Consider the following 22,859-nt stretch of genomic DNA (forward strand, 5'->3'; position numbering starts at 1 on the left):
TTCTTAGAATAAAATTCTGCGAACTAATAATGTATCCATTTCGGTATTGTATGCATAAAACATGTGTCTCTCTTTTTTAATTGATTTTGCAAAAATTGAAACTGATAACATATTAATCATGGAAAATAATGTTAGAAGTCTCAAGGCCAAGACACCTGAGACGTAACGAAATGATGTTTTTCTGTCTACCTTTTACTTTTTAGGTGAATATATAGAAACACTATCTGCAATTGAAAAATGAGTCCTTTTTTTCCCTAACGGCAAAACGCAATACGTCCGGTTTAGTGAGAATTATTACATATCGCAGCTATATCAACTTTAAAAGTAACTCCTGTCTTTCTCAAGAAGACCAATTTAAACTGCTTTCTGTTCTGCGTCCCATCTTCTTTGTCATAATTATTATTCATAACAATCATTCAGTGGATATCAAAACTTTTAATTCAGCCATTATCGAAAATACTTGATGTCAACCGGCATAATGTTCAATCAGTAATTATATTACAGGGGTCATGGTATATTAACCAATCAGTGATAAGATTAGAGGGGTCACCCTATTTGTGCACCATTTTCCTGTACTTTCAATTAAATGTCAGCAGGCTCAGACTTGGAAACCAAATTATAGCCGACAAAAGAAATGTTAAAAGATTCCTGAAGACAAATTACACTGTAGCGAATAGCATCTAAAATGTATATATTTAGTCACGAAAATTGTTTATTGCTAATTGATCTTTGCGTTTGTTCATGGTGAGTTTCATCCCCCTTTTCAAACAGCTAGGGATGTGTAGGCTGCGTCATGGTCGCTCTGAACTGAAATAAAAAAAAATAATATTACTTTACGATATGTTTCGTGACCCGTTTCCATTCAAAACAGGAATAAGGAAACGACAGTCATTTCTCTGTAGAAGGTTTATGCTTTATTTTATTGCTAATTTGTCGATGCCATTTCTCAATTTTTATGCATTTGGTTCCCATTCAGTTCACCGACTTGACAGGCATGTCAGATATACGAATTATGATAGCCATCAATCGGCAATGATCAATTTCTGAAAACCAATCAGATTGTGATGAAATATTGATGTTAGGCAGTTAGTCAATTGAGTTGACCCAAAGGCAATGACTATTGCAACATATGTGCATAGATATTTTATCGGTAATATCGACAATGGTCATGACAGTTCTGTAGAAAATCGAAATTGAAATACTTTTATAGTAACACAGTCATAAAATCGTCAGAGTATAATCATTTTTTGAATTTAACAAAACTATGCTAAATAAATATTATTTGAATCTTGCATCTATTTTAAGTCAATTGAAATAACTGTTCATTAAATGTGCTTAACATCCTGACCTATGAAATTTTGTATCTTGCTTTACTATCAATATTCTTGCTCCATGAATGAAACAATATCATACTTTGAAGCTCTACTCTTATTGAAAAATGCCTTAAAAGTACATTTTGAAATAGATAACACATTAAATGCACATTTCTTTATACTGAATATTTATGAGTGTTTATTCCAATCTGAGAAAGGACGTTACGAGTGGAACACCTTTTTTACCTTAAGACGAGATCGCATTGACAAATTTTAATCTTTGCCCAAGGAATGCATCCCAATTTATAACGTATGTTTTCGTAAGATTATCCAAAGTGCAGGCTACCTTTTCAGCTTTAATTGAATGCAAAACCTTGCCTTTGTGTAACAAACAGTTGGTTTACAATTCATCGTCAGAAACTCTAAAATATCATTTTATTCAGCACGTTAGATTATTTTTTCATCTCCCATAGAACGGTAAAAAATATAGCTCTTATGATACGCTATTGTACATGTTTCCTTTTTATTACAGCGCATACAATGTAAATTTTCGGGAGATATAATTTAAATCACTTTATCAAATGGCAATCAACCGAGAACCTGCCTCAGAAAAGTATCAGGGCAATTAACATCATTTAAACATCTTTTTTTTTCCAAGTTACATGTATTTAAATAAGTATGATCGTAGATTTAAATATCATTGCCTATTGTCCTTTTTCTAAATAAGACATTTTATCAGATGACTGTTATTTAATCAAGGAAAGACAAATTCTATCCCCTAAATAGCATCATTGTTTATGCTAAAAGAAGATTTGTAGACAAATAACATTCTGTCCTAAATTCCAATTGTGAAACTATTTAAAACTTATGAGCTGAAATAACTTTTATGTCCTTTTAAATAGAATTGAAGCCAAATTAATTCTGCGACAAAATAAATCAAATAGACTGTTTGAAAGAAATTGCCATAGATTTGAAAACATACAGTACAGTCATATTGATTGTGCATTTTCACTTGTCGTCGGTGGCTGGTTTAAACAAAAAGCACCCGTACTTAAGCTTTTAGCACATTAGCCATATTATTGATAAGAGTACAAAGTAATATAATTTTACTTTCATTCTTTGCGGATCATTGTATTTGCTTCAATATCAAACGAATGTTTGATGGTATAAATGGTAAAATGACGTACGATATAGTGTAAATTGCATCCACTTTTTACAGAAAGCGACAAATAATTTTTATTTTTCATACGAAACGTTGCCAAAAAAACTTGAATCGACGTCATGTGTTATTAATTCTAAGATGTTTTCTATAAAACTATTCTTATTATCTTGTTTTAAATCCATTTCAATAAATGCATAATTTTACAAAATTCTAACTGCAAAACCCATGCCGAACCTCAAATTTAATTATCACTAGAAAAGTAACAAAATAATTCAGTACTGTAAGTCACAAAAATATCTTGTGTTAGCCATTATAGTTTGTGATAGGCATCGATTTACTTGATTGGCAAAACTAATTCGATAGTCTGTAAATAAAAGGATGTTCAAAGGTCTGTCAAGTCATGAGAAAGACCTTTTGTCAAACTTAAGTAATAGATCTAGTTTGTCACTTTCATCGAAAACTTTAGATTTTTATGGACATGGCCTGATGGTTTTGTTATATATAAGAGAAGCCAATTGGCTTGTTACAAAGTTAATACTACCTTAATCAATAAACTCGTAACTCAGCTTAATGCATGAAGTGCTTAGAGATATGACTTGTTTTATCTAAGCTGGTGATAGACCGATCATAATCGTCATTTTAGAGTCGTGTATTATGATTAAAATGAACAATAACATCTTAGCTCAGACGATTATGTAAGTCTGGTATCGTATCTCTAGAGCAGCGTTAAACAACAAGGTATACTTTAAATGTGCTGTACATAATTTGATACTATTTTGCGAAGTGCAACTTTGCCATTTACATTCAGACCCATCCACTGCGAATATCTTGACGTCATTGAAGACTGAACATTTCAGAGCTTACCTGACGCTGCTTTTTTTTTGTATTTTACGTGAAAACATAAAAAATTACCACGGTTTATTACTGTAAAATCTGTTTAAACCGAACCCCTGCCAAAACCGGTCATAGTAAATGTTTTGTGGCACTTTGGTAAAATTATCTATCAAAGTTTGTATAAATCTTATAGATTTAAGTTACAGCCCTGTAAGAATCAGGCTGTAGGTGAAAGATTGTATAAAAAAACCCATCAGTTTGATAGTGTAATTTGACTATTTGCACCATCAGACTCAAAGAAAACAGACAAGATTTTCCATATAATCCTGGACCACTGAGATACAATTTCATTGAAATGCACTGAAAATGAACATTTCAAGGGCAGATAACCCTGTCAGAACCTCATTTTTCTGAGATTCCATTGAATTTTTTTTAGCAAAGACAGTGATGCAGAGGTCAAATAATGGTCTTTTCACATAGAGAAATTATCCTTGAGTGATATTACAATGTCAGATCGGTGGGTTTTTGATATTATTTTTTTCTGATTTTTCCCATTTTGCCTGATTCTTATAAACACTTACACTTAATTCACAGTGGAATATTTCATGCGATGATTAACATGCCACATTCTACGATTGTAACTACTTCGAAAGGTTTTCTTAGTCTTCAACACCATTTGAGTTCCTTTCAATCTTTGAAGAACCAAAAATAAAACACAGCAAAAAGTAATCAAGAGAACCAAGGTTATAGCGGTAATCAAAAGAATGCAATCCAAGACCAGACATGGAAAACAGACATACACAACAAAGAACATAAAGTAACTAAAATCATACATACAAAGTAACAAAACCAAATGAACAACTCGGACTCCACTAAAAACTGGGAGCATGGAACAGGTGCACAGGTAGGGTAAACGTCCTCTGCTTTTCTAGAAACACCCGCCGAGTTGCTCATAAAAAGTCAAGTCCGGGGTAGACAAGCGAGGAAAGGAAAACCATGACCCGTTGAATAAATCAGTTTTTTATGGTGCAGATGGATACACCATAACGATCCACGAGATCATGATGACGACCATAAATAAATGAATCAAGAGCAAACTTTAATTTTGATATTTAACACTGCACTGCACTTTTTACAATTTCTTTCACTAGAACTAGGTGTCATTATTGCTTATTGATCGACTCATTTAAATGTAAATTTTGGATTATCTGCTGACTCCTACAACACAAGGGTTGACATTCGCTATTATTCGATAACTCCAGATTCTGTGAGATGAATATTAATTCAAACATGCAAACACTTTATCCGTGCTTTGTTTTTGTATTTTTAGAAGATGCAAACACGTTGTCCGTGCTTTGTTTTTTGTTTTTTGTTTTTTTTTTTTGTTTTTTAAAAGATGCAAACACTTTATCCGTGCTTTGTTTTTTGGTTTTTTAAAAGATGCAAACAGTTTATCCATGCTTTGTTTTTGTTTTTTTAGAAGATGCGAAACACTTTATCCGTGCTTTGTTTTTGTTTTTTTTAGAAGATGCGAAACACTTTATCCATGCTTTGTTTTTGTTTTTTTAGAAGATGCAAACACTTTATCCGTGCTTTGTTTTTGTTTTTTTAGAAGATGCGAAACACTTTATCCGTGCTTTATTTTTGTTATTTTAGAAGATGCAAACACTTTATCCGTGCTTTGTTTTTTTCTTTTTTTTTAAAGGATGCAAACACTTTATCCGTGCTTTGTTTTTGTTATTTTAGAAGATGCAAACACTTTATCTGTGCTTTGTTTTTTTCTTTTTTTTTGGAAGATGCAAACACGTTATCCATGCTTTGTTTTTGTTTTTTTTTTAGAAGATACAAACACTTTATCTTGGCTTTGTATTTGTTTTTTAGAAGATGCAAACACTTTATCCGTGCTTTGTTTTTGGTTTCTTAATTGATGCAAACACTTTATCCGTGCTTTGGTTTTGGTTTTTAGAAGATATGAAACACCATAGATGAATAAAAGTGAAAAAAAACATTGTTTTAATTAATGAAATACGAGGTGTGATGTACAAAATCTTTACAGTTAACATGTTTTGATTTGCAAAAAATAATATGATAAAAGTACATGATACTATTTGAAAATCAGATGTTTTCCCATTATTTATTGTTTTAAACTAGCACTTCATAATTCTACATAGGCAATAGGGGTTACGCAGCCACCATTCCTATTTGAGATGTCTCGAAGAAGTCGAGAAGAACTTTACAGTTGTACTATATATCTTATGCCTTGATATTGCCATTTGTTACATGGACTCCTTCTTTTGACTATGCGGTAATTTTTTTTATTCTTTTTATCCATACATGATTTACAAGTGAAATAACAAATAAGTGTTATTCTAAGCACACAAAGATGCTTCTCTATACGACAAAAAACAGTACTTGGTTTTTACATCTCTGGATTTGTTCAGACATTTTTCAATACAATGTTAGAAAAGTGAAGTTTTTGACAAAGTTATCTGCTCTTTAAATTATCACTTTCAGTGCATTCAAATGAACCAAAGTTATATAGAAAATCTTGTCTGTTTTATAGTCAAATAAATTTTTTAAAATTGGTGTTTTTTTAAACCTAACACTTGACACTTAAAAGCAAAGTTTTTTTTTATGTTTCAAATTAACATTTTATAATCCTACTATGGCAATGGAGATACTGACAATAACAGTGCATTGGCCTGACTCATAACGGATAAATTGATGATGTTTACGACCGCGTGAAAATGCAAGGCTGGTCCGAGAGTTTTCACCGTCTTGAGTTAAATTCGTATATCAAAATGTTTTGCAAGTCAGTGCACTGTAATTGTATTAATACTACAACAAGAATAAAATAAATAAATAAATAAATACATAAATAAATAAATAAATAAATAAAACGAAAAATACATTTTAACCAGGCAAAGCAACGTTTTTTTTATTTTAATCTTGCAACTTCAAAACATTTCATTGTTTGCGACGTCACAACAGACAGTACTATTCAGTCAGTGACCGTATATCTCTTGTAAATATTCGGTTAATGCATTTTGACGTCTGAAATAGAACGGTTGCTGTATAAATTAAAATATAGTATCATACTCGTGACACTGTTACGTATTGCGCTAAAATCCCTAACGAAGTAACATTAAGAAGAGTAGTAAACTATTTTTTTATTAAATGAACAGACATAACAAAATGATGACAATTACTTTCCCAATCATTTTGAAGTCGCATGATCTTCATTTGTGGTGTTGCTTTTAGCTGCCGGCAACTTGTTTTAGACTGTAAAATTCCTTTAATACTTAATAATTATCATTGGCGAATTAATAAATAGTCATTTTAATAAACCGGAGGCAACGATCGTTGTTTATAGACTCTGAGTTCCGCTTACTGTTATTTTGTAATTAACTTGCTGTCTCTTTTATTTCCTTCAAACTTATGAAATTTGCATTAGGTATGAAACTTAAGCATTATTTTTCTCTAAAGGGATCCTTTAAAATGGAAATCAAGTACTTTTTGTCTGGTTGATTTAAAGAATCAATCATTAAATTTCCTACTAATGCAAGATAGGTGTTCAATATATTGGGAATATTAAAATCTGTTTTAAGTTAAATAAAGAAGACATTAAAAATATCCATTAGACCAGAGTTCAAGACTATAAATGCCTTACCTATTAAATTAAACTGAGAAAAGACTTTAGAGAATTATGTGCTATATCCGTGTTAAATATTTCAAATAAGCTTACGCACAGTTATATAAAAAAACCTCTTTCGATGGATTCATTAACCAAAATATAATGATTTTATAGGTCTCAGGTGTCCCCCAATATGTGCATTGATATGCAATGTTTAACACTTAACCAAAAAGAAATAGATTTTAAAGCATATGATGTTCTTTTATAAATGATGATGAGTTTAAGTTAGCAAAATTCAGCGCCAATTTTTGTTAGTTAATTTGAAAAATTGATCAAGCTTACGATTTCTTTTTAAAGGAGATATATCATAATGAGATCTGCTTATCATACGCATTATTATCGACATCGTTTGAACGCGTTCTGATGAACTGAAATCGTTTACCGAAAAAAAACACTGATAAATTTGCGGGTGTGATAATTTATGTTGGCGAATACTTCCAGGGGAAAATTTCCTAGTTTTATGTGCTTATGACGTAAAGACTTCTGGCAACGAAATTTAAAATTTCGCGAATTATTTGGCATACCATATCGTGAAAATGAACAACTACTGAAATTAGCAAGTTTATAATATCTTATTTCTACTCAATAAGTTCGAGTTGGCTTGCATGTCGTGCGGAAACTTTTTTGTTTTGTTTCCTTCTTTAGAGAGTAATCAAGGGAACCAAGATACTAGCGACAGGAAAATCAGACCCACACAACAAAGAACATCAAGAACCAAGATTAGACAAAGTAACAAAAAAAAAATGAGCACCTTGGACTCAACTAAAAACTGAAAGCATGGACCAGGTGCACCGGTAGTGTAAGCGTCCTCTTCCAATTACAATTATAGTACAAATCTATGAACCTAAAGGGCTTTCCAACAATTGTGACCAGTTGCTCATTTCATTAAAATGATTATTTGAGGGACAAAGATTAAAGGGCCGATTTACTAGTAATCATACTATGAACTAATATGACTTTAAAATAATTTATAGAAATATTATACTATGTAATGCGAATGCACGTTTTCTTCAATGGACTTTTGTCTTCTGTGAGAAATATTACAAGTTAAGGAAGACACGACAGAATTACACGCCAATTACAGATTTACGTCGAGTTTAGCAACAGTTGAACAGATAATGTTTTGACACATGGGTGGGAAATATGTAATCAATATGTATTATTATTATCCCACGGCAAAACTCGTATTTAAACGTTCCATGCTTTTGAAAAATTAGTATACGCCCATATGTAGACTTGAAGGGAACTCAAGAATTTTTATTTGTAAAATAGTGGTCTTGATTTCACAAAAAAGTTCTTTATTTCAGTGTTTGTTTTCCTGTTTTTGTTTACAGAGTTAGTTTACTTTATTTAAAGTTGATGCGAGCGAATCAAATGCTGTATATTTGTAAACTAAGTAGCAAATAAACAAGCTCATATAATATACTTTAGTTGGATTCGGTTAAATGATACGATTTTTGTAGGAAACATAAGCTACATGCACTCCTAATGATCGATGGAACGTATTTGACTCTGTTAAACATGTATTGAAGCCACGTGCGATACATGAAATATAAAATGGTCATCAATTCAGTCTCATATCATAATCAATGTGACAAGGTTTCAATACAATGGGACCAAATGATATCCTATATACTTTTAAACTAATTGAAACAAACAAAAATAAAAACAGATTTCACGCTTACCCTACTGGTGCACCTGGTCCATGCTCCCAGTTTTTAGTGGAGTCCAAGTTACTTTTGTTACTTTGTAAGTATTATTTTGGTTATTTTATGTTCTTTGTTGTGTTGCTATCTTTCATATCTAGTTTTTGTCCTTTAATTACATTCTTTTGTTTTCGGTTGAAACTTGGTTCACTTGATTATTCTTTCACAGGTATCTAGATAAAATAACCACTAGATAAAACCGATTCTGTCACAACGATATGATGTTGTGTATAGATTTCTGTGAGAATACAACACATTTTTATAGATTTTTTTTTCTAATTTATTGTTTGCAAGAACATTCAACGTCCTGCTAAAGAGGAGGATGAACAACACATAATCAACGGTTTAATAATTCTTTATAGTTTAGTTAACTTAAGGGTATAATATTAACACATTAATGAATGAAACATAATGATTCTTGCCAATCCTTAGGTTCTCGATCTGTTTATCATTGAAATTATTTTAAAACCGTAGCTTTTTGTTTTGTTTTTTTTTATATATATAAATATAATATCGACATTTTCAAAGAATGCGGATTAATAGCGAATGCTTAAAAGAAGTTTCTTTGAGAATGTTTTAGAAACAGTGAAGCTGGTATTGAATGAAACATTATTTAGTATCCAATTTATTCAAACCCCCTTTGAACTTTGAAAGTGTTTGGATTTAGATAGGTATTCGGTTAATCAAACCTGTCAGTTGATATAAAGGATTTAAAAATGTGTGATTTGGACAGATTTGATGATTATTCAGGGTGTGGATTGGACAGATGTGGGGTTTTACTGTAACTCATCACATAAAACAGTATCACATATTAACATGCAGTTATGATGAGTAAAAGTATGTAATTTCACTATTGGTTACATTAAAAAATAGAGGCATTAACTAAGAAATAAGAATTAGTGGAGTCCGAGTTGCTCATTTGCTTTTGTTACTATGTATGTATGATTTTAGTTACTTTATGTTCTTTGTTGTGTATGTCTGTTTTCAATGTCTGGTCTTTGTCCCTGGATTGCATCCTTTTGATTACCGCTATAACCTTTGTTCCCTTGATTACTGATTCATAGTTTTTACATCGATCTCAAATTAACAATTACGTAACAGCAATTTCAATGTCGTTTGATTGCACCATAGCACCTGGTCCATGCTCCCAGTTTTTAGTGGAATCCGAGTTGCTCATTTGCTTTTGTTACCTTGTATGTATGATTTTAGTTACTTTATGTTCTTTGTTGTGTATGTCTGTTTTCCATGTCTGGTCTTTGTCCCTGGATTACATTCTTTTGATTACCGCTATAACCTTGGTTCCCTTGATTACTCTTAAAGAAGATGTTAAATGTACAAATTCAGACAAATAAAATAGTAATTCGACGTGATCCGTTTTATTGAGAAAAATACCATATGATTTGTTAAAATCAGATGATTGTTTTGTTCTTTTATGAATCCTCTGTGACGTAACATTTAATTCTAATCTTGAACTTTTAGCTTTTTTGATTGCACGGTAAAATCAATAATTCTTCATTACTGGATATCGGTAACACTCAATTCAAGATGATTAAAATAGCAAATACAAAACAAGACTCAGTACCTTCTCTCTCTACATTCACACTTCGCCTAAACCTTGCCCACGGTTTTTATATCATTTGAGAACAATGCTTACTGTCGTAATTTTTAAATAATAATAAAAAACAAACAAACAAACAAACATACAAACAAACAAAAAACAAAAACAAACCTGATCGTGACTTATTAACAATTAAAAAAAGACGTAAAAAACCCAAATTTTATTACCATAACTGTAAATAAAAAGGGTAGATTTTTAATACAGAATTTTGTATTGATGTGTGAGAGAGTGATATTGTTGACATTTTTTCTTTACCATTCTCTTACTCCGATTGTTCATGAACGAAATTTCTAGTCATGAACAGACATAACAAACGTACTATAGACCACTTAAAACAGTATAAGCAGAATGGTTACAAATTAAATTTCCATTCAGCCTCCGTAGAAAATTGAAAAAAAGTAACATTGTATGTTATACAAAAGTAGAAAAATACAAGTCGCTGATTAAAACATAGATTTCAATAACCGCTGGCGACAAAGCTAGATAACAAAGCAAACGACTATAATGAAGAAGAACCCAAGATGAAAGTGATGATTGTCGTCTTAGCAATGGACTTAAGGCACTTTTCGCTTTTACGATATTCTTAATTTGCAAAAAGACTTCAAATCTATGACAAGAGACAGCGGGAGGAGTGATTATAGGAAGTCTGAAGGGGTTTATTGTTTCATACGTATCGGTTACATACATTTAGTTTTGTGTTTAAGTAATTAAAAAAAGTGTGAATGGTATTAAGTGCACCTCGATTACCAAAATTATTATATGTACACTTTTTTATATTACTAAGTATTCATTATTTAGTAATAAGCTTTTACGTTTGTTTATTTGTTCACCAAACCCGTACCGTTTTTGTTTCGCCCGTTTTTTTTTATACTTTCTCGTTTGATCATAAGTTCATGTACACTGTCATAGAATAAGGATTTTGACTGATCAAAGCCACAATATTTACGACGTACATTCAGAAAAAAAAAATTACTTTCGACTTTGATACTAATAATATCAAACTTAAAATTAACCTTTATTTTGTTTATCAGTAATCCAATCATTGACATCTTAGTCATTTGAATGTACATGAAGTTTTCAAGCTACTTGTTCACGCATTTTTCGATTACACACTGATGATGTCTGACGTCATTTACATTAAAAATCTGAAAAATATCTTATGACGTCACAGTAACTCACAATGATTTGACAGAAATTTTCAAATATCTTGTCATGTGTAAAATACAGAAAAAATGTATGGTAAAGATATAAAAGGAAATGGAAATAGATTACCGAAAAATAACTACCTTCTATTTTCAAAATGTTGAAAACATTTGGACTGTCCGCAAAATCGAATAAAGCGTGTAACAAATTATTTAACGAGACTTAATGGCATACTTCACCCACGAAATGTTTATAATAGCCGTTTTATGGGTAGGCGAAAGAGCTTTGTTCTATTGCATAGTACAAATAATTATATTATATTGTAAAACGGTCATAACACTTTGGTGACTATACATTAAAAATAGAAAGCTTCAAAGTTCTACCATTGAAGACAAAACATTACTTAATGAATTTCTGCAATAAATGTTTTTATCCTTTACGAGGCGATCCATTTATTAAAAATAGACACAGACGCCAAAAAATTAAACTGTCTCGTTCATAGCTCATGAAAGGAAAATGACAATACTAACGTTTGAAATTTTATAGCATTGAAAGTTAATTGAATTCAGCAAAAAAAAAAATCGAAGTCAAAGACGATATGTCAAATTGTTTGCTTTATATTTATTAGTGCGTCAACTTAATGAACACAAATGATAGAAGTTTTTTCGTTTTCTATGAAAAGGCAAGTGATATTTTCAGAAAGAGTTACAAAAAAAACCAACACTTTAATGCACACAAACGGTTTATTTCAAATCAAAACAAATGTAAAAACCGTTAATTGTAATTGCGTTTTTATTTCTTATGTTCAGTTTAGCTTATCTTCATAAATGCCATTAAAAATAAATTTCAAAAGAAAATTGTTCATTAATTTTTTCCCTTTTCTTTCAGAGGGAGTGTAATTTGTTTTGAATATAAAGAAAACAGAAAAATAAGTATTCCTTAAATCAGGCGTAACTGTTATCAGCCATCTGATACTTTTACAATATTTCACGTTTCATAAGTGTTAATGGTTTGTTAATTTGTCTGTCCAACAACCATCAAATTAATTTGATATGGCCTAAACACTATGCAAACGGTCTAAATCGAACCCCCCTTTTTGTTTTTGTTCGTGTAAGATATGTTTTTGGTTTACCAAGGATCAAAATGAAGTTTAACTGATAAGAAAAAAACACTTTTGAAAGTGCTTGGTTTATATAGATGTTCGGTTTATTTATGTTTCGGTTTACACATATTTTATTGTAGATCATAACTAAGTTAATAAAGCGCCCAAAAAACTCCTTTTATAAAACCATACACGAAATTTTTCTCACTGCAAGCATCTGAATATTCCATGGTTCGTTTTACACATGGATTGTGAAACAGAGAACTATGTCGTGGCCTCGTGATAAAATTTGTTGCTACATTTAATTACAGTGAAACCTGTCTACACCGAACCCTGACAAAACTCTGTCTTAACCAGAGTTCTTAAAGTTTTTTTTTTAAATGTTAAAATGCATTTTTAACAGAACACCTGTCTAAATCGAACCAATTTTGTAGACAAAAACAGTCTCGGTATAGACAGGTTCCACAATATATTTTTTTTTATTGTCAAACCGTAATCGATGTCAATTTTTTTAAGTCATTCAATACACAGATAACTACAAAAGCTAATCTTTAATCCAACTGAAATTGAGTCAATATGATATCAAAACAAATTATATTTGTATTCTAAACTGAGAATGTACTGACCTGGCTGTGAGCGTTTTCCCCATGTAGATATTGAATGCCACGGATTTCTTTTGCCCCAGGATTTAAATGATGACCATGGTCGTTTTCCCCAGCTCCTGAAGTTGTTCCATCCACGTTTTCCCCATGGTGACAATGAAGCCCATTTCCGCTTTTCGTCGCGCTTGCCCCATACACTCATTTGATTCCATTTACGTTTATCCATATCATTTTCAAGTTCTAAATCGTCGGAAAGTTGATCGCGTTTTCCCCACGAGTTAAAACTAGACCACTTCCTTTTTTCAGCATCACCGGTTTCCAAACCATCACGTTTTCCCCATGAGTTGAAACTAGACCACTTTCTTTTATCAACATTATCAAAATCTTGCATACTTCGTTTACCCCAAGAAGTAAATCCACTCCACTTTCGCTTATCAGCCATGATATCATCCGATTGCCGTTTACCCCAAGACGTAAATCCTGACCATTTCCTCTTATCCATTGCGTTTTCAGTAGGTGAGGCACGTTTGCCCCAGGTATGTAAAACTGACCATCTTTTACCTGAATAGAATGGCCAACCCCGTTTTCCCCAGCTTGCAAAATTCGACAATTTTCGCTTGTCTATACTTTGGTTATCATCGTCTATGCTTTGGCCTAATAAAGATGACAACTGTCCGGTATTTATTGAGTCCTCTTTCTGACTTAAAGATTCGGCACTATTGCATATCACAAATAATGTTACAAAAGTCAGGTAGGATAAAACGTTCTGTAGCTGTATTTTCATTGTTGTCTGTTTCTATAAATAAAAAAGAACTATTTAATAACTAGTATTCTATCAACAGCTTTTTCCAATGGTGCTAACATCAATATAGACTCTTTCAGAAAAAAATTGTTTGCGTACGATGGCCTCCTGATTTAAATCTTACAAAGTGCAGTTTGTGTTCTTGAAATAAAAGGCCGATCTATCTAAGTCCACATTAACAATCAAGCTAATTAAAAGAAACAATCATTATTCAGCTTTCCAAATTACGTTGTTCAATATACATGGATCAAGGCAATGTTTATAATGCTTATGCTTACGTCTATTTAAGTACAATCGCTAACACTGATCTTTTAATACTCCACCCAATGGCAAATTAAGCGATTGTTATATACACCCAGTTTTGTCATATTTGTAAATGAAGTAAAATATGATATTAACTATTAGTTTCTGTTATCAACTTATTTTTTCACACAATATTACTGTAAGCTTGTTATGTACACCTTTAAGTGTAAGTATTTATAAGAATCAGGCAAAATTGGAAAAATCAGAAACATGAATGTCAAAAACCAATGGATCTGACAATACAATTTTAGTTAAGGATGATTTCTCTAAATAAAAAAGCCACTAATTGGTCTCTGCACCACTGGATTTACTCAGAATGTTTTCAATAGAATGTTAGAAAAATAAAATTTTGAGCGGAGTTATTTGCCCTTGAAATGTCAATTTTCGTTGCATTTCAATGAATTTATAACTACTAGTTACTCAATTTACCAACATGATATGAAAAATTTTCTCCTATTTTCTTTATTCTGATGGTACAAAAATAGTCAAATTACACTTTCTAAATGGTGGTCTTTCCAAACAATGTTTCACACTCTGTCTGACTCATACAGAGACTGGCCCTTAACGTAAATTACATTTCGCTCTCTATGGCCACACAAACGAAATCGAGATATGAATGCCCTAAGTCCTAATTAGCTAAAAGGTTAAGCATTTGTTTTGGGAAGACAAAGCAATGGATCTTACTTTAATGTCAGATATTTGCCATTATAAATGTCTTGGGAAAAAATAAATGTCATTGTGATAGTATACTGTTGTTAGATGACCATGTATCCTAATTGCATGTCAAATGTAATTAATGCAAGATTGAAGGAGTAGGGATGCAAACTTCCTCCAGTTTGACGACAAAGTAGTGTTAAAATAATCATTGATTAGATATTTTAGACAACTCAGTAATATGATATAAAATTTACCAAAGTAGGCGGAATAATTTACTGCAGTAGGCGGAATAGATATACTGCAGTAGGCGAAATCATCATGTTAATTACGGGTAGTTAAAAGGAGTCTGAGTAAAACAATCGAAAAACAACTTACAATATACATAATAATACCCAGCAATATCATTGTTGCAAAACGTATGATTTGAAGAGTTTATTAAAAAAAAGTCTACGTTACAGCATCATTATTGTTTTAGTTATATACGATATAGTTTTCACGTATCATAAGATGTCAGACGCTCTAGGTACGAAGTGAATTTGGGACGACTTGTTCAATAGTCCATATGTTCACTTCCGCATAAACTTTCTGTTAGACTAAAAAAAACGGGTCTGACCTTAGTAGTTCATAGATTTAATTTACGAAGACCTTGTCGTCACGAAATGAGATTGAAATAGTAAATTGATTTATGTAATGTATGTTTGAGCCTTTCATCCATTTGCAGTGAATTTACAATGTTTTCCTATCGAAATTCTAAAGTATTGATCATTTGAAATATTTCTTGTCACTGTGCTTACTTAAATGGATCATTTTTTCTTTCATATTCAATGAACAACTAATTGATAAAACTCTTATTAAAATGTTATATTATAGTACGCATGATATCAAAACTATTTCTGTTCATCGTTAAAGCAGTTTTTTTTCTAATTTCTTTGTTACAGCTCCAGTCCAATCATGCGAAGTAAATGACCACACCATGAGCCGACCTGTTAAACTTTGTTAATTAGCACGCGCAGTTCGGCCAAATAAAATTATTGGGGTACACAGAATCGTTACTCTCTATAAAAACACTGTCACCCGTAAACGCTTAATAAATGTTCCGTATTCTTATTTTCTTATAAACAAGACATTAGAATCATCACGATTGTAGTAAAGAATGAATTTTTGTATTATCTGATGATCCAATGATCACCGTTATATCGGCATAATTTAATGAGACACTGTTCGGTTTCATTCAGTTTGGAACAATTCCACAATGATCAATTTGTCAATTAAATCGCGATAAAACGGGAAAATGACAACCAGTTGATCAAGTAATTTGCTTTAAGATTGTTGAGAGCACCCGTGAGTGCCTGTTTAAAGAAAATAAATTCATTCTTTCAGCGAAAGTCTTCGATGATTTGATAATGACGATTCCTTCTATTGGTAAACCACTCAATAATCTAGAAACAGAAATCTTAATCTGTTTGCTCATACGATGCTGTATGTTTCTACACAGCGCTGCAATTTTTTTCTACCGAACTCCAAATAAATGAACAAACGATTAAAATTCAAATCAAATTACCGACTTTTAAAGAGTTCAATAAACGGATAAGTATATTCATTCTTGAATTGAATTTGAATCTTCTATTGTAGCGGATGTCTTATCAAACCGACTACAAAAAATGTTGTCAATTATTTCCAATATGATTTTAAAGAAGCGTGGTTACGTATTTTTTTAAATTGCTTTTTCTTGTCCTCAATGGGACTTTAGAAGGAAAATCAAGGGAATCAGGATTTGGCCATGAAAACAAAAAGAACATTATTTAGGGATAACGACTAGACAAGGAAAAAAAACACGAACACAGAACATAGAACATAGAATTACCAAAACAACACCCACATAGAAACAAAAAGTAAATTAGCATCGACCTTTACTAAAACTGGGAGCAAGGATCAGGTGCACCTGTAGGGTAACGTATGAAAAGAAATAGACGCAGAGTTACCGATGTTGTTAAAAAAAATAGTATTAAAAAGCGGTAACAAGTTCGTTGCAAAAATGCAAGAAAGTCATTTTAAATTTGTAAAGAACGATGCCTCAATGATTAATTGAATGTCGCCCGAAGATTATCTTTTTACTTGCTTTTACGATCGACATTGTACAAAAACATTCTCGTCGTTCTGTCTGCAATGTTTACGCTTGTTATATTTACGATTAGTTGTTAGATGTTAAATCATCTAATTAGTCTAAATGGGACGAAATGTGTGTTTTTGGCTGTCCGTCCCATAAATAATCTTTAAATCAGGCAGAAAATTAAAATGGTGGGCTTCTAAAGCCAAGGTATTTACTAAATAATTGATCTCAGATTGGCAAAGTACCTTTTTGGGGATTAACTGGCCGTTTTATATGGGTTATGACAAATACTTAATTAGAACTGCATTGGCAAATATAATATTTTCTATATAAAATGATTTAAATATAAGGTGACTTATAGGTCCAAAGGGCCGGGTGTTTGATACATTACACTTATTCGATGTAACAGTTATCATATATGCTAACATTTGTCACTATAATAAAATAATTACTTACTTATTTACTATAATATTTGAAGAAAGAATTGTATTATCGATAAAAAAAAATGTCAATCATATATATTGCAAATTTCGATATGCTGTACACGTGTTTTCAGGAGTAGCCCTACACCAGCAGGATGATTACAATTAAATATATAGGAATATCGAAATCCTAATTTAATGCAAGGCAGAACCTTTTGATTCTAAATTTTAATTCCTATTTCGATTTTGTTGGATATAAGTACTCCGTGTAGACTATTTATATTTGAATCTAAGTCTTGCTATGCATTTGTTTGAGCGGTTACTCCTTGAAACAGGTGTACAACATACCAAAATTTATAAATTGTTTATAACAATCAGATTGGTATTTTTGTATTTTTCAACAGTTGTGTTTATATATTCGTCAATATCATCAAACTCGTGAAAGGGTAAAAAAATGTAAATGTAATTGTTTAAAATTATACCAACAAATTAGTTTTATTGAAAAATCACTATTCAAATACTAAATGTGCAAACACTGGGAATTCTATTATTTGTGATTTGAATGTAGAAGACATTTCTAGAGTCATGCATGATAAGAACAAAAACTCTAATTTTTCGAAAGGTTATGGGCGAATTAAAGTTTTTTTTCAATTTTTTATGATTGATTTATCCTGGCAATGCAATTGTCCAAGCGTTTTGAAGCAGGTTGAAATAAAAATTGACGAAATAACACTTTTTGTCGTGAAGTATTTGTGAAATGGACCTTTTGTTTTAAAAAAAAATATTCCACTGTTTGACTGCATTTAAAAAAAAAAAACGCCTTTAAAAATAAGCGTCTTTCCAATTACACAAAGTTGACATTCAATTACGTTCGACAATATGCGTACAGTAGGCGACTTACTCTTTGTTTGCAATTATTATTTCTCCTATTTCATACAACTAGTATTACTATATATTAGATTTAACATTCAACCGTCTTCATTCACATCCCGAAAGATCATAACGTGTCAAGTTATAGTCCGATGTTGTAATGGGGCGAAAAATCTATTATTCATAGCATGATCTTTCGTGATTTATTATCTTTATTCTAAGTGGTTTACAGTCCAACCTGTCTGGACTGGCTATTTCATGCTTCTTGTAACTAAGAACATGTCTACAACCGTCAGTCCCAAAGGTTTAACATGGAATGGCTATATAGCTATATGATAAAGTACACAAAAAAAAATGTATTCCAATCCATTTGGATAATTAACTAATGCAATCTTTAAGTGTAACATGATATTTTTGTATTATTTGGTAATTAAGGGACTGGATTTTAAAAATTATTTTGAGTAAGCTTCCTTACGTTATTTGAAAACCAATGTGTCATACAATCCTTCTAATCTTTATCATTTGTTTAAGAAGGCGCTTGAATGGTGTGTTTCCAGAAAAGAACAGGATGGATGTTTAACCCTAACGGTACACCTGTTTCATGCTTCTAGTTTTAAGTGGAGTCCTGACTGCTCATTTACTTATGTTTCTTCGTACGTGTCTGTTGGTCAATTCGTGATCTTTGTTGTGCGTATGTCTATTTTCTGTGTCATTTCTTTCTTTGGAATGTATAATATTTTGACTACCCCTCGAATGTTGGCGCCATTTGTTACATGTTTGTATACCTTACTCCCAATGTCAGTAGTGCTAGACGGTTTGTCGAATAAAAGACTTAGCAAGCAAAAATCGGTTTTTGTACACTTTTACGTTATTACATTAAAAAACCGGATAAAGATAATGTATTTCTGTTTCACAGTGCGAAGCATATGGACTGAGATCAGAATATTTATTATTTTTCAAGGAAGAGAATGTCAAAATATTCATTTTCTACTTTTCAGTGCCAGATTATGTATTTCCAAAAACTGCCAGCCCCTCACCCCTACCTCTAATCAGAACAATTGCTTTTTCTCTACGTTGAATTTGTAGTAGTTCAATATTGTGTTCATATACACGTTGTACACAATTCGTATATTTTATTTGCCTGCCAGAAAGTTAGAGGTTCTTGTATTTAACAAAGTTATACCACTTTCTGTGTCAAATGTTTGCAATAAATGTCACTGAATTGTTGATTTATTGAAATGTATTTAGGAAGTGTCTTTTAAAGTTTGTTTCATTTCGGAAATGAATTACTTCCACTCATTGTGTTACATGCATAGTTTTGTAGGGTTACATAAAAGTTAAAGTGCAGTTGTAGAAATGGATCGTAATGACATATTCTATATTTACGGCGGTAATTAAAACTGTTTAATTAAAATGGCTCTCAAAACTTGATGACTTGTGAATTTAACGGAAAAGAAAAATCAAGGCGAGTTCCTTCTAGTAAATGGCGATATCTAGTCAAATACAGTATATTGTTCCCATTTACAAGCACAAAAGTACAAAGACGTTCCCTTAATCTACTCTCGGTTCGCTTGTGTCATATACAAGTAATTAATTATTTATTTTGAAGGTACAAAATTTATCAACGTAATTTTTTTTCACACAAGTTTTTTTTTGAAATTTGGGACCATTTATATTGGTTTTCATTGGATGTTATCAGTAAGTTCGGTTCTGTATATTCTAAAGACGTCAAGTACCGACGCCCACAAAAAATTGAGTACGATAGTTGTTTTTTTTTTATTATTATGTAAAAATATGAGGTGTGGTATGATTGCCTATGAGACAGTCCTCCACCAAAAGCAAAGCAAGGAACAATGAAACTTCTACAGGTCCCTACACGGTCCCTTCATTAATGGGCAAAAGCCATACATTTAGATTTAGAAATCAGATTACTTAATGTCCAAAAGTTTAAAGTCGTATGTTTCATGAATAATACTATTTATTTTATTTCGTTAGATAGATTCATATAATCCAGATTTAATTTAAAATTTGATGGAGTTGAAATTACAAAAAATTGATTCAGTGTTTGTTGCGTGTCTAAAGGACATGTCTTTGGATATTTTTAAAGGAAGGATGTCACAAAGGAGGTTGTTTGATACCGGCTGATGAAAGTTTTATCTTGTTTGTGGCGACAATAACTTATAACCTAGACGAAAACAATATATGACGTCACAAATCATTCGCCATTACTAATTATTTCATTAATATCGTATAGAAATCATATATAGAGATTTAACAAAAAAAAATAAACAATCGGGTCATTGATATTCCTTTTTATAGACGAACATCATCATATATAAGATATATAAGTATAAGGGGAGAGGTATCCAATGCATCCAATTTAGAATTTGCTCCCGTTCCGTAGTTTAAAATCGTGTAAATTTTAATTCCATTGTGGTGAAAAAAATAATTTGAAACAAAAAAAAAGAATACAGTGTACCGAAACGTTACAAAACAATTATGATAATGTGAATTTAAGTAAGGAAAATTCTGCCGACGTATTTATAGTGACGATTTGCATATGATCTAAACCGATCCAATTATCATCCGAAAACCTGTCTGAACCAGACACTTTTTAATACCTTTTTATACAAATATAAATGTACTTTTAACCTTGGTAAACCGGAAACCATTATTAACCAAGACAATTTAGTCCAAGGCTTACATTTTCTCTGTGTTAAAGAATGCATGATTCAATTATTTTGATGTTTCTTTGAAATTCTTTATTAATGTATTGCATTCTTGGAAAGTTACAATCGCATACCAACAATATTAATGACTTGATGCTAGAGGTTAAAAGTCTTACAATAGCAGAATATCCTTAAACAAATTTCATTCTGAGAACTCAATTACCTAATTGCTAGAATCCTGAATGTTGCCTGAACTGCACTATGTATACTAACATTTTTAAATTAATTTAATGAATTATAGTAAAACGTTTTTGTAAAAGGATAATAGAGAAAGATTGATTATGCTTTAAATATAAATGGTACGTTTCTTTGCTGAATGTAAATGATTTTTCTATTTAAGTATCAGTCTTTGTAAGAATCATGCAAATTGTGTAATATATGATACACCTTAAAAAGACAACATATTTTATTTTTTTTTGTTATCAAGTTGTTTCATAAGTCTACATGATGAAATATATAATTATTTATTCCAGTCTGTCTGCTGTTAAGAGATAATCAACATGGAAATTCCAATAGTTTCAATTGTACTTTAGTGTCATTTACAAAGTTATCTTCGTTAATTTTGAATTCAGTGTATTCTATATTATATTAATCTTCTAAGAGCACATATATTAAAAGCCACATGTTAATTTCTGTTTACTGTAACAAAATATCAAGAGTAAAAATATGCAGGCTTTCCAACCATGAATCACATTTTGCATGATTCTTATGTAGAGTGCTACTTAAGTTTGTAAATTCAAATTTTTATAAGTCATTTTTGATCTAATAGAAGGACACTTATTTCTAGCATTTTCAATAGCTTAACTTGAAATAGATGTTATAGGAATAAAAACAATAAGGGTAATTTATTGCCAGAGAAAGTCGAGAATGTCATGGCTTTGAATTTATTTTCTTGGTGTTTGTTTAGTACCTATATTAGTTCTTTCAGTAACTCAGTGTAAATCATTGGTATTGATGATTTGAAAATAATGCTTTAATAAAACATTTGTATTCCCTTTCTCTATTTACAATTCTTAGCAGCAGTCTATATAAAAAAATCAGACAGGGGTGACTCGCATGTAAAAAAAATAAACGACCAAATACGCCTTCGTTTCTACTTCAGTAACATGGGCGGATCTAGGATTTTATTAAGTGGAGGCGTAATTACGATAATCAGTATAAAAGGAAACCAGATTATGACATGTTTAATAAATGAATAATATAAATTGCCATATTCAACTCAGTCTTCGGTAGTTTTTTTTCTTTAAAAAAGGTGGGAGGGGCGTACGGCCTATACTCCTTCACCTTGACCGGCGCCTGACTGATGGTTATATACATAAAAAACCCGTCTTAGTTTGTTATCTGGTTCATGCACTATTGAGATAAAATTGTAAAGATTGTGTATGAAATTGGCACTTTGCAAGAGTTATCTTTCTTGATTTAGTTCGATGTGGTGGATTACATTGGTATAAATGTATAGTTTCTCAAAAAATGCATATCGGTTTACAGGGCTATCTTATCGTAAAAATATAGCATATATAGACCAAAAATACTTTGTTCTGTGGATGAGTCATCTTTACAATAGGCAGTATCGGAATTTTTTTTGAACTGCTACTAAAAACTATACTGAAGTCCACACAATGTGTACTAAAAAATACTGATAAAAGTATGCATTTGGGTGATGGAAATCTTTTGGTAAGAAAAACAATAATCAGGCTAATATTTCTGTTTTCCGATTACTTGAGTAATTGATCGCCATTACAATTTTTAAATTATGTAAAAAAGTGGTTTAGTAACAGAATAATCTTAAACG

General features: G+C 31.3%; 1 protein-coding gene across 1 annotated transcript in view; it reads right to left on the minus strand.

Moving 5' to 3' along the window:
* Positions 1-415: 415 nt before the first annotated feature.
* LOC148610481 (uncharacterized) overlaps positions 416-22,859 on the minus strand; it is a 40,768-nt gene continuing 18,324 nt past the window's right edge. The window contains exons 2-3 of the mRNA XM_088595532.1: positions 13,199-13,970; positions 416-807 (exon numbers count right to left, since the gene is read on the minus strand). Of these exons, the coding sequence (XP_088451658.1) occupies positions 764-807; positions 13,199-13,958 (804 nt within the window). The 5' untranslated portion in view covers positions 13,959-13,970 and the 3' untranslated portion in view covers positions 416-763. The remainder of the gene's footprint in view (positions 808-13,198; positions 13,971-22,859) is intronic.

Source organism: Perna viridis, chromosome 8, assembly GCF_037379345.1.
Source record: "Perna viridis isolate PV_CMFRI_1.1 ecotype Kerala chromosome 8, ASM3737934v1, whole genome shotgun sequence".
Classification (NCBI taxonomy): Eukaryota; Metazoa; Mollusca; class Bivalvia; order Mytilida; family Mytilidae; genus Perna; species Perna viridis.